At 30.4% G+C, this 17,327-nt stretch overlaps 1 protein-coding gene across 2 annotated transcripts; it reads left to right on the plus strand.

The window, feature by feature from the left end:
* The first annotated feature begins 7,730 nt into the window (after positions 1 to 7,730).
* LOC124366522 lies at positions 7,731 to 12,233 on the plus strand. Of its 2 annotated transcripts, XM_046823109.1 has the most exons (5): positions 7,731 to 7,862; positions 9,997 to 10,157; positions 11,302 to 11,363; positions 11,489 to 11,578; positions 12,019 to 12,233. In XM_046823109.1, the coding sequence occupies exons 1-5, from the start codon at positions 7,752 to 7,754 to the stop codon at positions 12,165 to 12,167; spliced, it is 573 nt and encodes a 190-aa protein (XP_046679065.1). In that variant the 5' UTR covers positions 7,731 to 7,751; the 3' UTR covers positions 12,168 to 12,233. The 2 variants fall into 2 exon arrangements, with proteins under 2 accessions (XP_046679065.1, XP_046679066.1); XM_046823110.1 differs by lacking the exon at positions 11,489 to 11,578.
* The last annotated feature ends 5,094 nt before the right edge of the window (positions 12,234 to 17,327 follow it).

Below are 17,327 nucleotides of genomic sequence, written 5' to 3' on the forward strand. Positions count from 1 at the left end.
GTGTTACAGGCACAAGAGTATTTAAAGGGAACGATCCGGATCACGAGAGTTTATCAAAACATCTCACAACCAGCCGTCTTTTGTTTTATTAGTAAGTACTTGAAACTTCTATCCTGTTAATAAATTATCATTATCACCATAATTACAAAAAACTTCTATTAATATAACTACTTTTAGAACAAGCAAATGTGTCAATTATATCTAGGCAACCCAATGGCTAGCAACAATTGATTGAGCTAACCGTAAATATCGAGGTGTATTGCGAAAAAATAATGGCTGAACAGATAGGTCTAGTTTAGTGTCAAAAGGTAACTAGAAGATAACAGTTGCTTTGTGAGATTCTCCCTTAGAGATTTTTAATAGGAGAGAGTATCCTTGCCTGTTTGAACAGGAATATACTGGAATATAATTGGGCTCTCCTTCGTCGAGGGTGGTATGATTAAAATATATAACCCACCATTCCTCATAGTGGGACGTCGCCAGGACATAAGATATATCCTCAACGATTTCTTTCTAACTAAGGGGGATTATAGAGGACATGAACAGTTGCAATAATTTTTAGATACGACAGCTTTCAAAATGCAAACTTATAAAACTTTACTCCAACTGTAAAATCTAAAAGCTGATTACAAGAAATAGGTACAGAATTTATATTAATTGCTTTTAAATTTTGAAATTGTCTTGAATTTAAGTTTACCCAACATGACTGTTTGTTTTACCGTGCTTCATTGTGTATTAAAAAAAAACATTATAGTATTGTATGACTTTAAACAGTACGATTGGACTCATTGTTTAATTGATCCTGGTTTTTAACACTTAAAGATGCTTTAAAACATTATCATTTCCATTTATAGAAAACTGATTGTATCCACTCTCATTTTTCGTCACTATACCGAGAATTAAGCTTATATCAAAACTTAAAATTTTATTTAACAAGAAGATTTGTTATTTAATAATATTTTTAATAAAAGTAGTCACATGAGACAAGCTATATGCAAGGCTAGATTGATCTTATAATGGAATTACTGACAAAATAATACGGCACTTAAGATTAAATAGATAGTAGATTAACATGTACTTTAATTAGATGTTTGAAAACACGATAGTTGATGATATTTTATTGCTTTTCCAGTGCAAAGTATACATTAAGCTTAATAGTAAAATAAGGGATTTAATTCTTTTATTTAAAGATTAATGGTAGTAACATGAACACACATCTTAGAGTAATTTTAATACGGAACTACTGTACTTGATGTATTAGTTATTATGAAATATATATTCAAAAATCATTACATGTACCTTCTTTGCCAATCCGGATATGTAATCTCTCACCAGATATTGAATATTTGACACACAACCCGGGTTGACAGTTCAGTACCAGATGTCATGTCTGCACGACACCCTTATGTAAATGTGACTATCGACAGGCTTGTGTATGAACGTTACTCTAACGATCTTACAAGAAGGCTACTACAACGACCTAACGTTCTTACGATGTTACTGTCTTATTTTATTTATATATTATTGATGAATGACTGAAAATATTGAATTACTGAAAATATAAGAATCCTATTTGTAAATGCTTTACAACAATCGTGCTAATTTGCAGAGAAAGACGAAGTTTTTAAAAATTTTATGATATATAGGATTGTACTTGAGCATTACTTTTTCTTAATAACACATAAAGGGCGTGAAAGAATAAAAAAGTTAACTTACTTCTTTCTTTTAATCATAGTTTTCAGCACTTCATCAATAAGGTAACTATATTAATTTATTACATTAAACGATTGTCAATTATAAATTGATGGAGGCATAAAACGGTTAAAGTTACTTTGTATAATAAACATTTTTTCACGTTACATTAACTACGAAATACGAATATTTGAGCTATTAGGATTCCATTATGGGCTGGAGATTTACGAATATTTGGAAACTTTCGACCTGATGATGAACACACTTACTCTTCACTAATGAACTATAACATTGAATCACTTTTTTTCTTGGGTGAAGCAGTAAGGACTGAAGATAAATGAAGAATAACACTAAAACCATAGTTATAGCCATCCCAACGTTCATAATTTGCAATAGCAATATACCGAAACTTGAACTAAATAATCTTAAACTTGAATACCAAGAATTATTAAAACTATCTAATTATGAATGCACATTAAATGGGACTGTTTAAGTAGCTGAATCTTGCAACAGAGGCTTTACCAGCATTCTAGATTTTAAACAGTTTATTTTATACATGCCGCTCAGCGTCAAAGTTATGCTAGTTAAAACTCTTTTGTTTCCACATTTCTACTATTGTGACCTAGTTAAAAATGAAATGACTCGACCCGTCGTACAGTCTTCAAAAGGTCCAAAGTAGCTTTTTATCATGGATGTACTGAAAATTTATTTTGTTATTTTCAACAACCATATCTCCTGAAGCTTTGGCAGCTTAGTCAGAACCAATCTATACATTTTTAGTTGGTAATATATCATTGTCTATTACTTCCGTACATTGAGTAGCTATTAAATCTGTTAAAAAAGGAGACTTAGCCTACTTACTACTCAGACGAAAGGAGAGATATTATACATCTAATTCAAAGGCTTCACAATATTTTTATATCTAGTTGTTTAACTTTCCTTAACATATAATATAACTATTACTTCCGTACATTGAGTAGCTAGTGTATAACTATTAATATAACTATTACTTCCGTACATTGAGTAGCTAGTGTAATCTGTTAAAAAAGGAGACTTAGCCTACTTACTCCTCAGACGAAAGGAGAGATATCATACATCTAATTCAAAGGCTTCACAATATTTTTATATCTAGTTGTTTAACTTTCCTTAACATATACTATAACTATTACTTCCGTACATTGAGTAGCTAGTGTACTCGTAATCTGTTAAAAAAAGAAACTTAGCATACTTACTCCTCAGACGAAAGGAGAGATATCATACATCTAATTCAAAGGCTTCACAATATTTTTATATCTAGTTGTTTAAGTTTCCTTAACATATAATATAACTATTACTTCCGTACATTGAGTAGCTACTGCAATCTGTTAAAAAAGGAGACTTAGCCTACCTACTCCTCAGACGAAAGGAGAGATATCATACTAATTCAAAGACTTCTCAATATTTTTATATCTAGTTGTTTAAGTTTCCTTAACATATGATATAACTATTACTTCCGTACATTGAGTAGCTAGTGTAATCTGTTAAAAAGGAGACTTAGCCTACTTACTCCTCAGACGAAAGGAGAGATATCATACATCTAATTCAAAGGCTTCTCAATATTTTTATATCTAGTTGTTTAACTTTCCTTAACATAAAATGTAACAACACTGTTAGTGTTTAATTTGCATTTATATATAGAATTAAACTATGTGGACTGCACAGATGTTTCCCACTAAATTAATTATTATAAATAGCATTTTATTGTTATTTAGATATAATAATCTTATATGATGTATGGTTTAGCAAAACGTAGTTTTTAAATATTTTTTCTCAATATTCACTTCTTAGCATAGAAACATCAATACAAAGGCAATTGATATCAATGTGTCAGTAATAAACCTCAGAAGTAAACTTAATATGAAATATGATGCAATATTGAGAAATAATTTTTATTATAACATACATGCTGCTGTTTTATCCTGTTTGAAAACAGCATCAGACAACTAACGCTTAACAGTATTTTTAACAATTACGTATAAGACACAATTGTTTTACTCAACTCGTAGGCCAACTACCAATAGTTCTATTTTGCAAAATGACTTTACAAAACATAAGCATTTACTATAGATATAAATCTTTCAGTTGAGATAAACAGGATATTACGATAATATATACTTTAATACATTTTAAAATGTACGCAACAAGTTAAAAGTTTCACTTAAAGTAATTCAGAGTACATAAAACCATCTGTTAAAAGCTAAAACCCAACTGGTAACCATTGTACACGGCTCAGTTGTCCTCGGGTCTGACCGGAAGTTAGTACCGGACGTGACCTGACTTTCTGACTTCCGATTATACATTACGACGTTACCAACAGACCCTTGTTATCCTCGTTTGATTCCTCTTAAGACTGCTGAATATATCAAATTTACAGCTTCCTCCGTATTATGCTAAGGTACAATATAGTTTAAACTTTAATATTTTATCTGACAGATTTCTTACAAATGCTATGAAAGAAACTTGATACGTTTACTTTATTCATTACCACATGTATACCTAATAAAATAATATATAGGTTATAATATCAATGTTTGCTATATAAGTTCCAAATTTTATTTAAAAAACAAACTGTAAATTAGTAAAATAATTGAACTAAGTATGTAAATAATAATATTAGGTTGAAGTATCTTTGTTTATTATAGTAAAATATTTATTAACATTTTTAATTCTTTTCATTTAGCTGGTAAAAAACATTTTACCTTACAATAACGCCTTCGTTTGTGTCAACTTTGAAACCTTGCGTGTTTATATCAAAACGAATATAGCTCCACTCTGTCACAAATATATACTACTCAACATCATATTTATATGAGCTGAGATAATCACCGTGAATTTTGTCGTTTTTTCTGATTCCAAATGGTGTTACACTTGAGATGGAGACCCCGTAATATAATATTTTTAATACAGATTGAGTTTTTTGGCTACTGTTGTCTATAAGGAATTTGATGCCTATAGAAATGGAATTAGGGTATTCTGTTAAAATTTTTATATTCATCAACATTAACATCTTAATTTCTTTACTAGACAAGTGTAGCGGGTACAACAGTTATGAAAATATAACCATATCAAGCTGAGCTCAGCTTGGCTGCTGTTGGTATGATTGACCGATGAGCGATGCTTCCTTTGCAAACAGCCTGTATGCCCGGCTGTTGGGAGTGGTTTGGGTCAACTTTAAACCGTTGTTCCTCATTTTAAGTGTTAAAGGGCTTTGCCTGGTAAAGTAACACATATTTACGTCCCTTTCTATGAAGCCTCCAAATACTAAACTAATCATATGTCCTACTTATTTTATCATACCTAAGTAAATCAATTTTTTTTCTAAAAAGATATTTTTTAGTTCTTTGAGGTTTCCCAGAAAGCTCAAATACCATAGTACAAGAGAGCAATAATCATAGCAGAATAATATAAGAGCTGTTACTAATTTTACTGTCATAAACTTTGGCTCACTTTGTGTACGGTAGTAGCTCTATAAATGCCTAAGAATACAGTAAAATTTTTTTTCGTTCGTATCGACCAAGCTTCAAACACTTTTACAGTGAAACTCACTCGTGCCACTGTTACTCAGCAGCAGGTCTACGGACAAATCTGCGTTTTAAGTCGTCAAAATTTAGGTGAGCAAAAGACAGACTCCCCCTTCGAGAATATGCAAGAATATTTAAGTTGGGGGTTACGCAAGATAAGATGTTGAAGCTATAGCTCGAAGCTCTCAAGAACGGGTTTAAAAAAATACTAAATACTGTGTTTATCTAAACGTTATACATTTGAAGATGAAAAATTAATAGATAACTAAAGGTATTCCTGACTAATGAAGAAGTTAAATAGATTTATTAATAAATGTATGAATAATAACTCAATCGAAAGAGTTATAGGAGCGAAAGAGACAGGATAAAAATACAGAATTGTGGTGGAAAAGAGTTACTTGAAAATCATTCACGCGAATAAACGGTGGAATAAAAGATGCATCGGCTGTTAGCAGGTATTTATTATTCTCTATCTTTTATCTTTCTATCTTTGATCTAAAAAATCAGTGTTTATATTTAAATAACATTTGATATTTACACAAAATTAACGCTGTTAGCAAAATCCGTTCATGCTCTATGTAAGTAAAATAACTGAATAAGACTTTTTAGAATGAACTTTCTGACGAGACAGGTTTACGCTCATTGAACGTAAAATATTACGTCATAATATTTCGTTATAAATTTAGATTTTATTGTTTTATTAAATCATTATATCCTTGCGAATAAAAGACTTTACTTGATCCAGATTATGATAGGAATCTTACATTGGAGTGATAAAATCATTCTTGTAATGTTAATATTTTCTCTTCAGTCGAACAAAACTTTCATTAAGTTAAATTGAAAGAACTTTCTATTGAAAAGATCTTACACTGATGTTTTACGTTTCTCCTAAATAATCTGACTCATATAATGTTAAGTTGGTAGGCTTTAACACTTTTTTAAACCTGCATTGTCTGTACGTAGGTGAAATATGAAGTTTAGTTAAACAGATATGTGAACAGCTGTAACATGTATTGCGTGTAACAAATGAGAGCACCATATAATGCCACAATGAGACATGTCACAATAGAATGACGACAATTATCTAAACACATGTATGACAACAGAAGACTGACAAAGCAAGCGTTTTGGTGGTATTTTCACTCATGTTATTCCCTTGGTGTGTGTGATTTCAGTGTTAAGGTAAGAAACCTTAAGTGTAGTATTTATTGGGGTGGAATACCAGTATTTAACCTGTATGAAATTTATAATAATCATAACTATTGCAAAACTTCTTAATCAGTCATAAAAATCTTACAATTATTTTTCTAGACACACACACACAGAGACACACACACACACACACACACACACACACACACACACACACACACACACACACACACACACACACACACACACACACACACACACACACACACACATATATATATATATATATATATATATATATATATATATATTATATTTATACACAATACAAAACGATTCCCTTCAAGGAGTTCATCATTTAATATCTCTAGTTACTTTATCATACATTGGAAAATTACTTATAAATTATCAAAGTCACATTTTTTTAGGTATTTCATAATAGAAATCACTCAAACTTATTTATTTATCCACATTCTATAAACGATTATTTCATATTAGGTTGTTTATTGGAATGAGGTAAACTTCCAGCGCATGTTATGTGTGTTTTGGATATTAAATTATTTAAACTAAATAAAAATACTACTAAAACCATAGGATCAGCTTGGTAATTTTTAATGCTGAAGGCCATATTTCTATAGCCATTGTTTTAAATTTGACAAATAGAACACATGGAAAAGATGTGCAACTTAAACCAAATATGCTTATGAAGTAATACTTTTATATTACTTTAAATTAATAATTAAGTCGTCTTTATAATTCCATACATGTTATATTGAAAATTAACAGGACCAATTAAAATATGTAGTAATGGTGGTTTCACCATTGTCGTTTTCAAACCAAGTTGCATAATCTTCAGATAACAGTAGACAAGAATGTTAAAATTCTCTATATGCCATCTTCCCGAACGTTGTAATCTGATGTATAATGTTTGTTTAATTTGTTCGTAATCCAGTTCTGATTATGACTGTTATAAAAAATTTTATAAAATGCAGTTTGTGATATTTTATACACTTTAAACTTTAAAAAGTGAAACTTGATACTCTATAGTGTTATACTATTACCTTTCTTTCTGTTTGGAAATAACAATCATTCTAAAAATATATAAAAATATTCACTACGTGGAGGTATGTGTGAATGTTTTGCCAATGCTCCCTTTTTGGATATAAATACCAATTAGGAGCAAGTTATAACAGTGTTATCCAAAATATTTTGCATCCGAAATAGACTATATTCTATCAACTTTGGATTATCGCGTCCCGAGTCTGTATGACTTCAAAATTATTTTTTTGTTATATTTATTTACATTGGTTGGTTTATTACAGGATGGTTGATGTTACATTACTAGTAATGTTGGTTGTAAGCTGTACACCTCTAGTGTCTGGGATTTGTTCTCCGAGGCTTCAAGAAAAACTGCTAAAAATTTGGCATGGTGAACCACCTGAAGAAATTGTCGAAAATGTATGTAAATAATTATTTCATAATGTGTTAAACACACAACATTAGAATATTGTACTTAATTTACTTCCGATCTGTAGGTGTACCTTAAAGTAACACAACATAGAAAGATTTTTTTATTCTTTCTTTGACACTAATACTTACGCCAATATAACTTAAACAATAAGAGAAATGTAGATATAACATAAGGCTATGCCTTTGTTGGGGATGATGATTACAAAAATACAAATAGCGAAATTAAATATCAAGAATTAGTTTTCGTAGCTTATTTTGTAAATAAAGTAATATTGACATTAAGTTTCAATTTATGCATCATTTATTGTTAAAACATTAGGCTCAACCAAGTTATATTAAATATTACAAACAATTATTTCATAATGCTCTAGCCATGCTTTTTAAATATTAATATAACGTAAAAAACCAGACTAACCATGCAATAATTTATTAACTTAAACACAATTTTATTTCAAAATCAACTTATCTGATCAACCACACTGTAATGATTTAGAACATTAATTTATATTCCTACATTTTTACCAAGTCTAGTAATAAATTATACGTCCTTCGAACTGTAAAAGAAAAAAATATTGTAAAATGTATTTTTTATTTTTGTCACTAAAAGTTATTAGATTTCTTATTTCATTACTAATTAATTACACTTTAAAAGCGTTTCCAATTATAATATAAATCAAGTTCAATTCTTCATAATTTTATATATAAAGAAGGGGTAATATGTTCCCAAATAAGGATAAGAATGTTAATTAAAATTAACTTTGGTCAATAATTTTATACAAATCTTTTATATAAGTAATAATGTGATATACCTTCCGCCCAAGCAGAAGAGAGTATAATGAAGCCTACTATGCATAAAAGAAAAGTAAACGGTGCGAAGTACGTCTGATGCACGTATTTGCATAAGAAAATTAAAATTTGACTGATTTACTCTACCGTATTTTGAGTTATTGATATATAACGTAACATCATTCGCTTTCTTGTCATTTAGAGATAAATTAAGTTTCAATAAGTGAATTTATACCGGGTGTCTCAAAAGTCCCTAACCCCTTATTATGAATAGAGATAGAGTGATTTTCTTTTGAAGATGTTTTTATGACCGTACGTTATGACATACGTTTTATAAGGAGATTTTGATGAGTGACCTCGCCCCCAAAAATGGTTATTTTGGGGTAAGTCGAAATTTATAAATAGGAATCCTTGGAAGTGAAACCTCAGGTTGAAGGTACGTATTATAACACGCAGCAGGATAACGCAAACTAGACTTCTCTATTGTTACTCTATCACAATTGGTGGCCTATTGAATTTGTAATTGTTTTTATAAAAACCTCCACAGTTTATATTACATTTTAAAGGTATTGTAAAGCTGATAAAACGTTCAATAATTATTTTGAGAACCTACGACTCGAAATAATAAGTAGTCATTACATGAATCACCAAGCAGATCAACCGTGATTAACATAGCATTTATTTGGTTTTGTATTGTTTGACCGAAGCCCGTTAGAAAGTCCCAGGAATATCAACATTTGGTTTTGCTATGTCATCTTTTATTAGATACCAGTTAGCATTGAAGACACTTTCAGTCCACTTTGCCCCAGTAACTGGATTGAATATCACTTTTCTTATTTAAAGGTTTTTACCGAACCCCAAATTACCCCATTTTTGAGGAGGGAATGAAAAATGTCCATATAGGTCATAGAAACATCCCCTAATTGAAATTACTCCATCTCTAATCATAATGAAACAACACGTGGGAAGGATGGGACTTTTAAAACAACCAGTATATTCCACATAATATTTAATTTTTGAGAATTCGTTTTCACATGGGGGACTCTATTCACGGGTATAAACAATCATGATGTTTATTTTATAGTTAAAAAAATTAAAATCTGTCTTAGTAACTCGTGTAGACTATCAGAATGAAATGATCTGTAAACATGAAATTATACATCTAACCTCAGCGTGGGTTGCAACTTGACACGGTGTATGTCAAGTATACCTTGTATTTTCAATGTACATCGTGACCATGATGAAATTAATGACCCATCTTAAGTAACTATTATAAGCAATATGGCTTTTCCATGTCTTAAGACATATCTCTAGGACAAAATAAAAAATGTTACAGTGGATGGCAGGGAAACTGACCACAGTCTACATCTCGCCCGCTCTGGTAGAGGCTCAACCAGGCCTACATGACGGTGATGCTCTCAAAGGTCTCTCCTGCTACCAGACAGTGGTCGGCAAGGATGGAGTATCAACCACCGACTATTGGTACTACAACAACAAGTGAGTACTTTTAAGTAGACCGTGAGAAACAGATCTTTAATGTACGTGATTAATTGTATTATTCTATGTCTTGCACCATATGGTCCGTACATTTAATTAAGTTTTAATTACATTTTTATCTGAGAAAAACTTCTTGGGCTATGCACTTTGATCTAAAAGGACGTTTTGTGCCTGTAACCCTAAAATATTGTCTCTCCCCAAACGATAATAAGATTAATTGGCTTCTGTCCTCTTATATCGCTTAGAAATAATTAATTCCATTACATGATAAAATGTGCATTATTAACTTTTTTTTAATTTTAAAAACTTCACAAAGAAAATCACTAAATGTTATTTTTACACAATTTAAATAAAGCAATCCATTTTGTTTTTATATAAACTCATTTCTCATACCCGTCTGTGGATATATCCTTTATAGGCAGCGCGCTTAAAAATATTTTAAAGCCAATTATTAGTATAATATAGACAAATTAACCATTCCTTTCATATTCACTTATGCATAGAAAACTTGGTTGCTCTACCGTACTTAGACGTATGTAGGCTATCTAAAACATCGTATTGCATATTGCACTCAAAGAGCTCCCGAAAAGGCAACGAGAATACCTATTCCTATACATTAAACTATATTTTTTAGTTTACGCGTTTCTGAGATCATTTTGAGCTCCTTCTTTGCCGAAATGTCTATCTATACACAATACCATGTCTCCAGATTTCAAGGAGTAGAGTTTGGGACAGCGTCACGCACAGGTTAAATTCAAATTAACTAGCAATTTGATATGAAACTTTATAATACATGTAAAGCTGTAAAATGTTCAATAAACCACTTCTTAGAGTTAGAAGCAGTGGCTTTAGAAAGAATGTCCATAGTAAATCAACAGAGATGATTTCGACTAATGATAATAAATAACTGATAATAAACTGATATAAATAACTGATAATAAATATTTATTATAATGATAAGAAGGATCAGGAAAGTATTTCAATACAATGAACTTTAGATTTAATAACAAATTTCGATTTACATTCATTAATCTGTACTATTATATATTTCATTACGAGAATATCTTAATAAGAATTATATGTTAGATGGAAATATATCACAATATTGCGCTAACGTATAATTGTAACTGTATCCTTTTTGCAGGACTGCTTTAGCTGCAAATTACGACATCGTGATGGAGGTACCAGCTATTGTAACAGTTATTGGTAAGCTGATGAGTCATTATGTAAATTCAGATTTGTTAGAAACTTAGTAGAAGGTAATTGGAAGACCCTAATAATTGTAATATACTTTGTACATTATATAAAACTAAAAGCTTTTTTGTCAACAGAACCACCATATTCAGAAATGCACCTTCAGGTGTTCTTCTTGAGGAATGGTGTCTATGGGCTGTACGAATGTGACACGTATTTTACAGAAGGTGGGTGTGTAGTAGTCAGTCTCCTTGCCATATGTGTACAAGATAATTACTATAGTATCCTGCACGAAAATAGTCTGATCACATTTGAGATGGTGGTGCCATATCACTGTTAACCGCGAACTGTTCCTGCACCGACGTATTAATTGAGCACCACGTCATTAAACACACATTAATTGAGCACCGCGTGTTTAATTTAAATTTTGTTTGAATATCTGATGAATGGAATATAATGTAGAACGGTAACATGTAGTGATGGTATTTTATTGCACCATATAATGAGATTTATCCGTAATTTTATTTATATATAAATCTGGCATTAATTATTGGCACGGGGTTTTGGAGGTGGGATTCAGACGAGCCCCAACTAGACTATCAGACTATAGCTGTGCGGCTGCTACAATTTATTCTAAATTGTAACAATCTACAATGTTGAATTCCAGAGGGCAGTTACACCGCTGGCGTGATGATTAGAGTGCTCAATTACGACAAGAACAACAAGCTGCAGTCAGACGCTATACAGTCGGCCATAGCGATACTGAACAAACTTAACTTAAATGATGGTGTTGTAGTCCCTACAGAATGCCCTTAGCTGATCATGTTGGGAGTCCTCAGAATGCGAGTTTAGGTCACAATAATAAAGCTAAACTAATATAAATGGCTTTATTTTACTATCCATGTGTTGAAACATATTCTGCAGAAGTTACTGATATATTTGGCTGCAATGAGATTTTTGAGATAAATATTTACACTTATAACCTGCTCTGGGTTATTAGGTGTTCTCCAATACTTTATGGGAGGTACATATATTTGTATTACTATGCAAAGAATTCAAAATTACAACAATATAGAATTTCTAAATATGACATCTAGATATCCTAAAACTTCATTCTTCATTCGATTATATTTTTGTGTACTTATATACCAACAACTACATTTAAGGTGAAAAGGACGAATATTAAATACGTGTGTTGCATTGTTTATGTAAATTAAAATCTGCAGGAGATATGAAAAAATTATTTGTATTTAATAGTCGTAACGGCCCTCGAGAGTGCGCCCCTTAAGATACTGTTTTCCCTTCTATGAGTTAATGTCATAATAATAAAGTTAACAACGTGTTAGTTGCCTTATTTAAGTAAGCTACTTGTAAAACGTATTCTGCAAGATTTATTATTGATATTATTTTCCGAAATGAGACCTATAACAAATATTTATAATTTTAATCTACTTTGGTTTAGAGTATTCGTTATAATCCATAACTTGTGGGAAGTATATTTAACAGTATTAACACGCAGAGGATTAAAAATAAAACCGTATATAAAATCGCATATTGTCTTTATTACCTATATATATATATATATATATATATATATATATATATATATATATATATATATATATATATATATATATCCCTAAACTGAGCTGCGTTGAAATATATTTTAGTTCATTTACATGCCACTAGTAAATTTAGATGAAAAGGTCGAATAACATGTGAGTGTAATTTAAAATATATAAAATATATGAACACATTTATTAGTAATTATACTATCCCCGTGTCTAAGAGGGTATTATTCTTTGTTACTACATTGTTTGCTTGCTTTTCAATAAGTTAAGTAAAAACAGTTGTTAATTAAGCCAAAGGTCTTTTCAAATCAAATACATTAAAAATATTGATACTTGATGGAAACATGTTTTTTTTTTACTAAATCTAGCTTACCAAACCCTCAAACTATATTTAGAGGGTTCAAGTAAAACATAAGGTGTTCTAACAATAATGTGCTAATTATTTATTTATGTATATACCAAAAGTTCACCAAATATTAAAACATTACACATTGTTTAATCTGCTATGACAGAAAATTAGGAGACAAGACAGATTTTAACATGCGTAGGCAGTAAATATAAATAACTGACAAAGCAAGATCACAGATACAAGCAACAACAGTGAAAAGTTGAAGTAACAAAGAAACGGTAACTACTGTTCCATTAAAAGCAGGTAGTTTAGTTTCGGGGTGAAAAACAGCAGTTAAGTGGCACCAAAGAAGAAATGACAGTTGTACGGAGACGTCGGTATCGTGAGTCACGCCAAGCTACTGTCGGCTTTCACACCGATTGGTTTGTTGCGTGTCGCTGGTCTACAGTGACGTGAGAATAATGTTCTGATAATTATGCGTTTGGAATAAGTTCAGGAAGTTATCCGTATATTGAACTGTGTTTTTGGATGGATAGTGTATTCTAACTTTTTCGGTGGTAATTAAATGAAGTATATGTATATAATATACAGGGTGACAGTAAAGTCTTTATAATTCAGTCAGTAAAAACAACAAGGGATATCGCAAAAATATTTGGAATACCTTTATGGGTTTTAAAGACAATGTTTAATTAAAATGGTTAATGGCAGCCTACATTAAGTAATAAAGCTATAGTTGATCTGGAAACGATGTTGCAATGCGGACTTCAACAGATTAGTTGAACAAATTGCTTCAAAAATTACTGTTTAAAGTTTTTAAATATAAAAAAATAATAATCAGTACACCACCAATAACACAACACAGCTGTTAGTAATAATAAATATCAGCTGTAATAATCAGCTGATAAATAAATTATAAGACTTATTTTAAAAATACCTAGGAGAAAAGAATCATTTATAACTAACAGTGCTAGGCTAATACATTGAAAGAGGTACATCAGCAGCCAAAATGTATGGCGGTATTGAGAATGGATCTGTTATTCTTACCTACATAAGAATGAAATATTACAGCAAATAAATTAATTAAACCATGTTAAAAATATTGGTTTTATTTTACAAAGGTTCAGATTTTTTTAATCCTTTATGAGTACTCAAAAATCTGGAAAACAACCAAAAGGATCTTGCGTAGTATTTCTTTACAAACTACCCTAATAATATGTGTAACAGTTTTTTGTATCAATATTAACAGTAAGGACTTAATATAAACACTCCGACTGTTAGTGTACAATTTAGCATGTGTTTTTTATATTGACTTTTATTGACAGGTACATGGTCTTCCGATCATATGTGACTCTAGTTATTGTAAACCCATAAGACAGAAAGGACCATGTGCAATATAACTGAATCGTAAAACTTTGTGGTGTAATGGTAGCACATTGACTCCGGCAAGTAGAGTATATGAGTATATATACTCAAATTTTATATATATATATATATATATATATATATATATATATATATTATATATATATATAAATAAATATATATAATAATAACTGTCGGTACTCTCGCTAAAGGAAATTTTCACATAAATCTGTAGATAAATGTGTATGCGTTATAAGACTATCATCAATAAAAAATAAGGCACTGCTAAACATGCTAGAAAAATCAAAGCTTTGAAGTGTTCAATTTATTTTATTAATAGCGTTTGTATCCTGTTTATGAAACTTTATCTCCCAGCTTGAATCACCCTTTGTGTTTAAATAATGGATAAAATTATATAACCATCCTTGAACACGCCATACCTCAATATATTTCGAGTTAATGAAGAGAAAAGGTAGAGATTTTCACGTTAGCAGGTGGGTGAACTTCATTTTGTGAAGTGGTGCATATTTAAAGACTATACTTTTGTGGATACTCTGCCTCATAATTTGATTTTTTAGGTAAATTTTTAATCAACTAATATGAATAGAATATAGTATTAGATTCTGTATATAGTTTGAAATATTACTTGACCAAAGGTACTTTAAATGTTAAAAAGGTATAACAATAAAAAGTTTGTTACTTCTATGACCTACTTTATTACACTTAAATTTTACATTCGTCTTATAATTAATGCTTTGTAAAATTTTTTTATAACATGATATATGGTGATTTATTTGGCAAATCCAGTTAGGGACGTTATACTCTTTGTAGTTCAAAATTATGTATCACACTCAAAAATTCTTTTTAAATAATGACTTAGTTTCCCATAAATGCTTATTTCTTATTGCATTTAATTGTATTTCGATAATTTCTAGATACTAAAAGATAAAAAGTGAAGGACTACATGACAAACACATTAAAAATATGAAACTTTATACTTAAAAATTAAAATAGGTTTGGAAACTATTACTTGAAATTCACCGAATAATAATGAATAGTTACATATCATTAGGAACGGTTTACCTTATACTGTTCAATATAATAGAGTTAATAATGGGTATTTACTTCTGTTTTTTTTTGGAATTGGCTAGAAAAATTTAACAGTAAAATGTAATGATTATAACAAATGTGTTAGTTACTCTACCTGTGTTACTTATAACCCAACACAAGTAAAACACAAATTATCTAACCGAAGTATTCTCTCAGCGAACTTATAACGTAGTTGACGACATTGTACCCGCTGAGCTGAGATTACTTCTGTCTTCACAACATCTTTTATTGGAAAATACGACATTTACAGGCATGCATTAACGGACCCTCAGGGTTATAATTTGACTTGATTTATCGGTTGAGCTTTTCTGAATTTATTTTAGGGACCATTAAATTTTAACATCTGTACGTCGGTCCATCAGTTCTCACGGTATCTTGAGAACGGAATGTACAGTCATCAAATGAATATATTATGAACCTTCATTTCTATGCTAGCTACCTTACATTCGGTAATCGTGCACGTCACTCAATTTAATTTTCTGAGAATTAGCGAAACTTGTTTTCATTAGTATTATGGCTTACCACTGTAACAATGGGGAACTCGGAGGATTAATACTTTTATAAACAACCTGAGTGCATGAAACTTTAACATGTGACATGATATTAATTGAAGCCTATCAAAATAAAATAAGCTATTATCTTCCAATTCTATATACAACCTCAGCACGTGGTGTTCCAAACTTCAAAATTGTATATATGTTGGTGTGTGCTAATTAAAATTAGAGTTTGGTTTTATCATTCGATAAGATTCTGGGAAACGTTTTGATTAATTTTAGTGTGTTTAATGTAAATAAAACTATGATTTAATATAAGATTATTTATTTAAAATATAAATATCTAATATACGATGAAACATAACACGTTTTGAATGAATACTAAAGATGAGATAAATAATGAAAAGATGTTTTAGAAAAATAACCTACAAAGAACGAATCAGGCGAGTTTAGAAGTTTATAAGATGTATAAGTAATCTATAACGGTAATGATAAACGTATAATGGTTTCTCTTGTCTAGTTTTTAACACACATTCTTTTGTCAAGTTTTAGTAAGAAAACTTTTAAAAGTTACCATATTCTGGTAATATTTCGAAGAGAGTATCAAAATAAGCCTTTGGTGTTATACTGCCTTTATTTGGAATATAATAAAAAAAAATCTTTTTAGTGAAGTAGATAGCCACAGTTCTTAACACTTTAGATGGATGCCAAATCTACCCATATTTTTGCCTCAGTGATACAAAATGATTTTGATGTAAACTTTCTTAACCCGTAGGTTGGTAGCCTCTTGCAAGGTTACGCAAATACTAGAAACTTGTCAGTCATATTAATATATGATATTGACACGATTCTATGTCTGAGAGGTTTTAATAATACTCCACTGAGCTTCTTTAATAATCCAAAAATTTTGCCTTTATGTTAGCAGTGTTATCTTTCGAGTTTAAAGCCTAAAACAACAATACGCACGATTATTGAAAGACGTCTAATCACTATTGTACTTTCTTACATTGCATTAAACAGCATGTATTCTTCTTGCCATCTATTCTACTGTGTATAAACTGGCTACTGCTTTTAGTAATAACAAAATAAA

The sequence above is a fragment of the Homalodisca vitripennis genome, chromosome 7, assembly GCF_021130785.1.
Source record: "Homalodisca vitripennis isolate AUS2020 chromosome 7, UT_GWSS_2.1, whole genome shotgun sequence".
NCBI lineage: Eukaryota > Metazoa > Arthropoda > Insecta > Hemiptera > Cicadellidae > Homalodisca > Homalodisca vitripennis.

What these genes read in the sequence shown, in the direction of transcription:
- LOC124366522 (XM_046823109.1), top strand. Translation starts at nt 7,752, where the DNA reads ATGTTGGTTGTAAGCTGTACACCTCTAGTGTCTGGGATTTGTTCTCCG. An exon ending in TATTGGTACTACAACAACAA is followed by an intron (nt 10,158 to 11,301) that starts GTGAGTACTTTT and finishes TCCTTTTTGCAG; the next exon opens with GACTGCTTTAGCTGCAAATT. An exon ending in AGCTATTGTAACAGTTATTG is followed by an intron (nt 11,364 to 11,488) that starts GTAAGCTGATGA and finishes TTTTGTCAACAG; the next exon opens with AACCACCATATTCAGAAATG.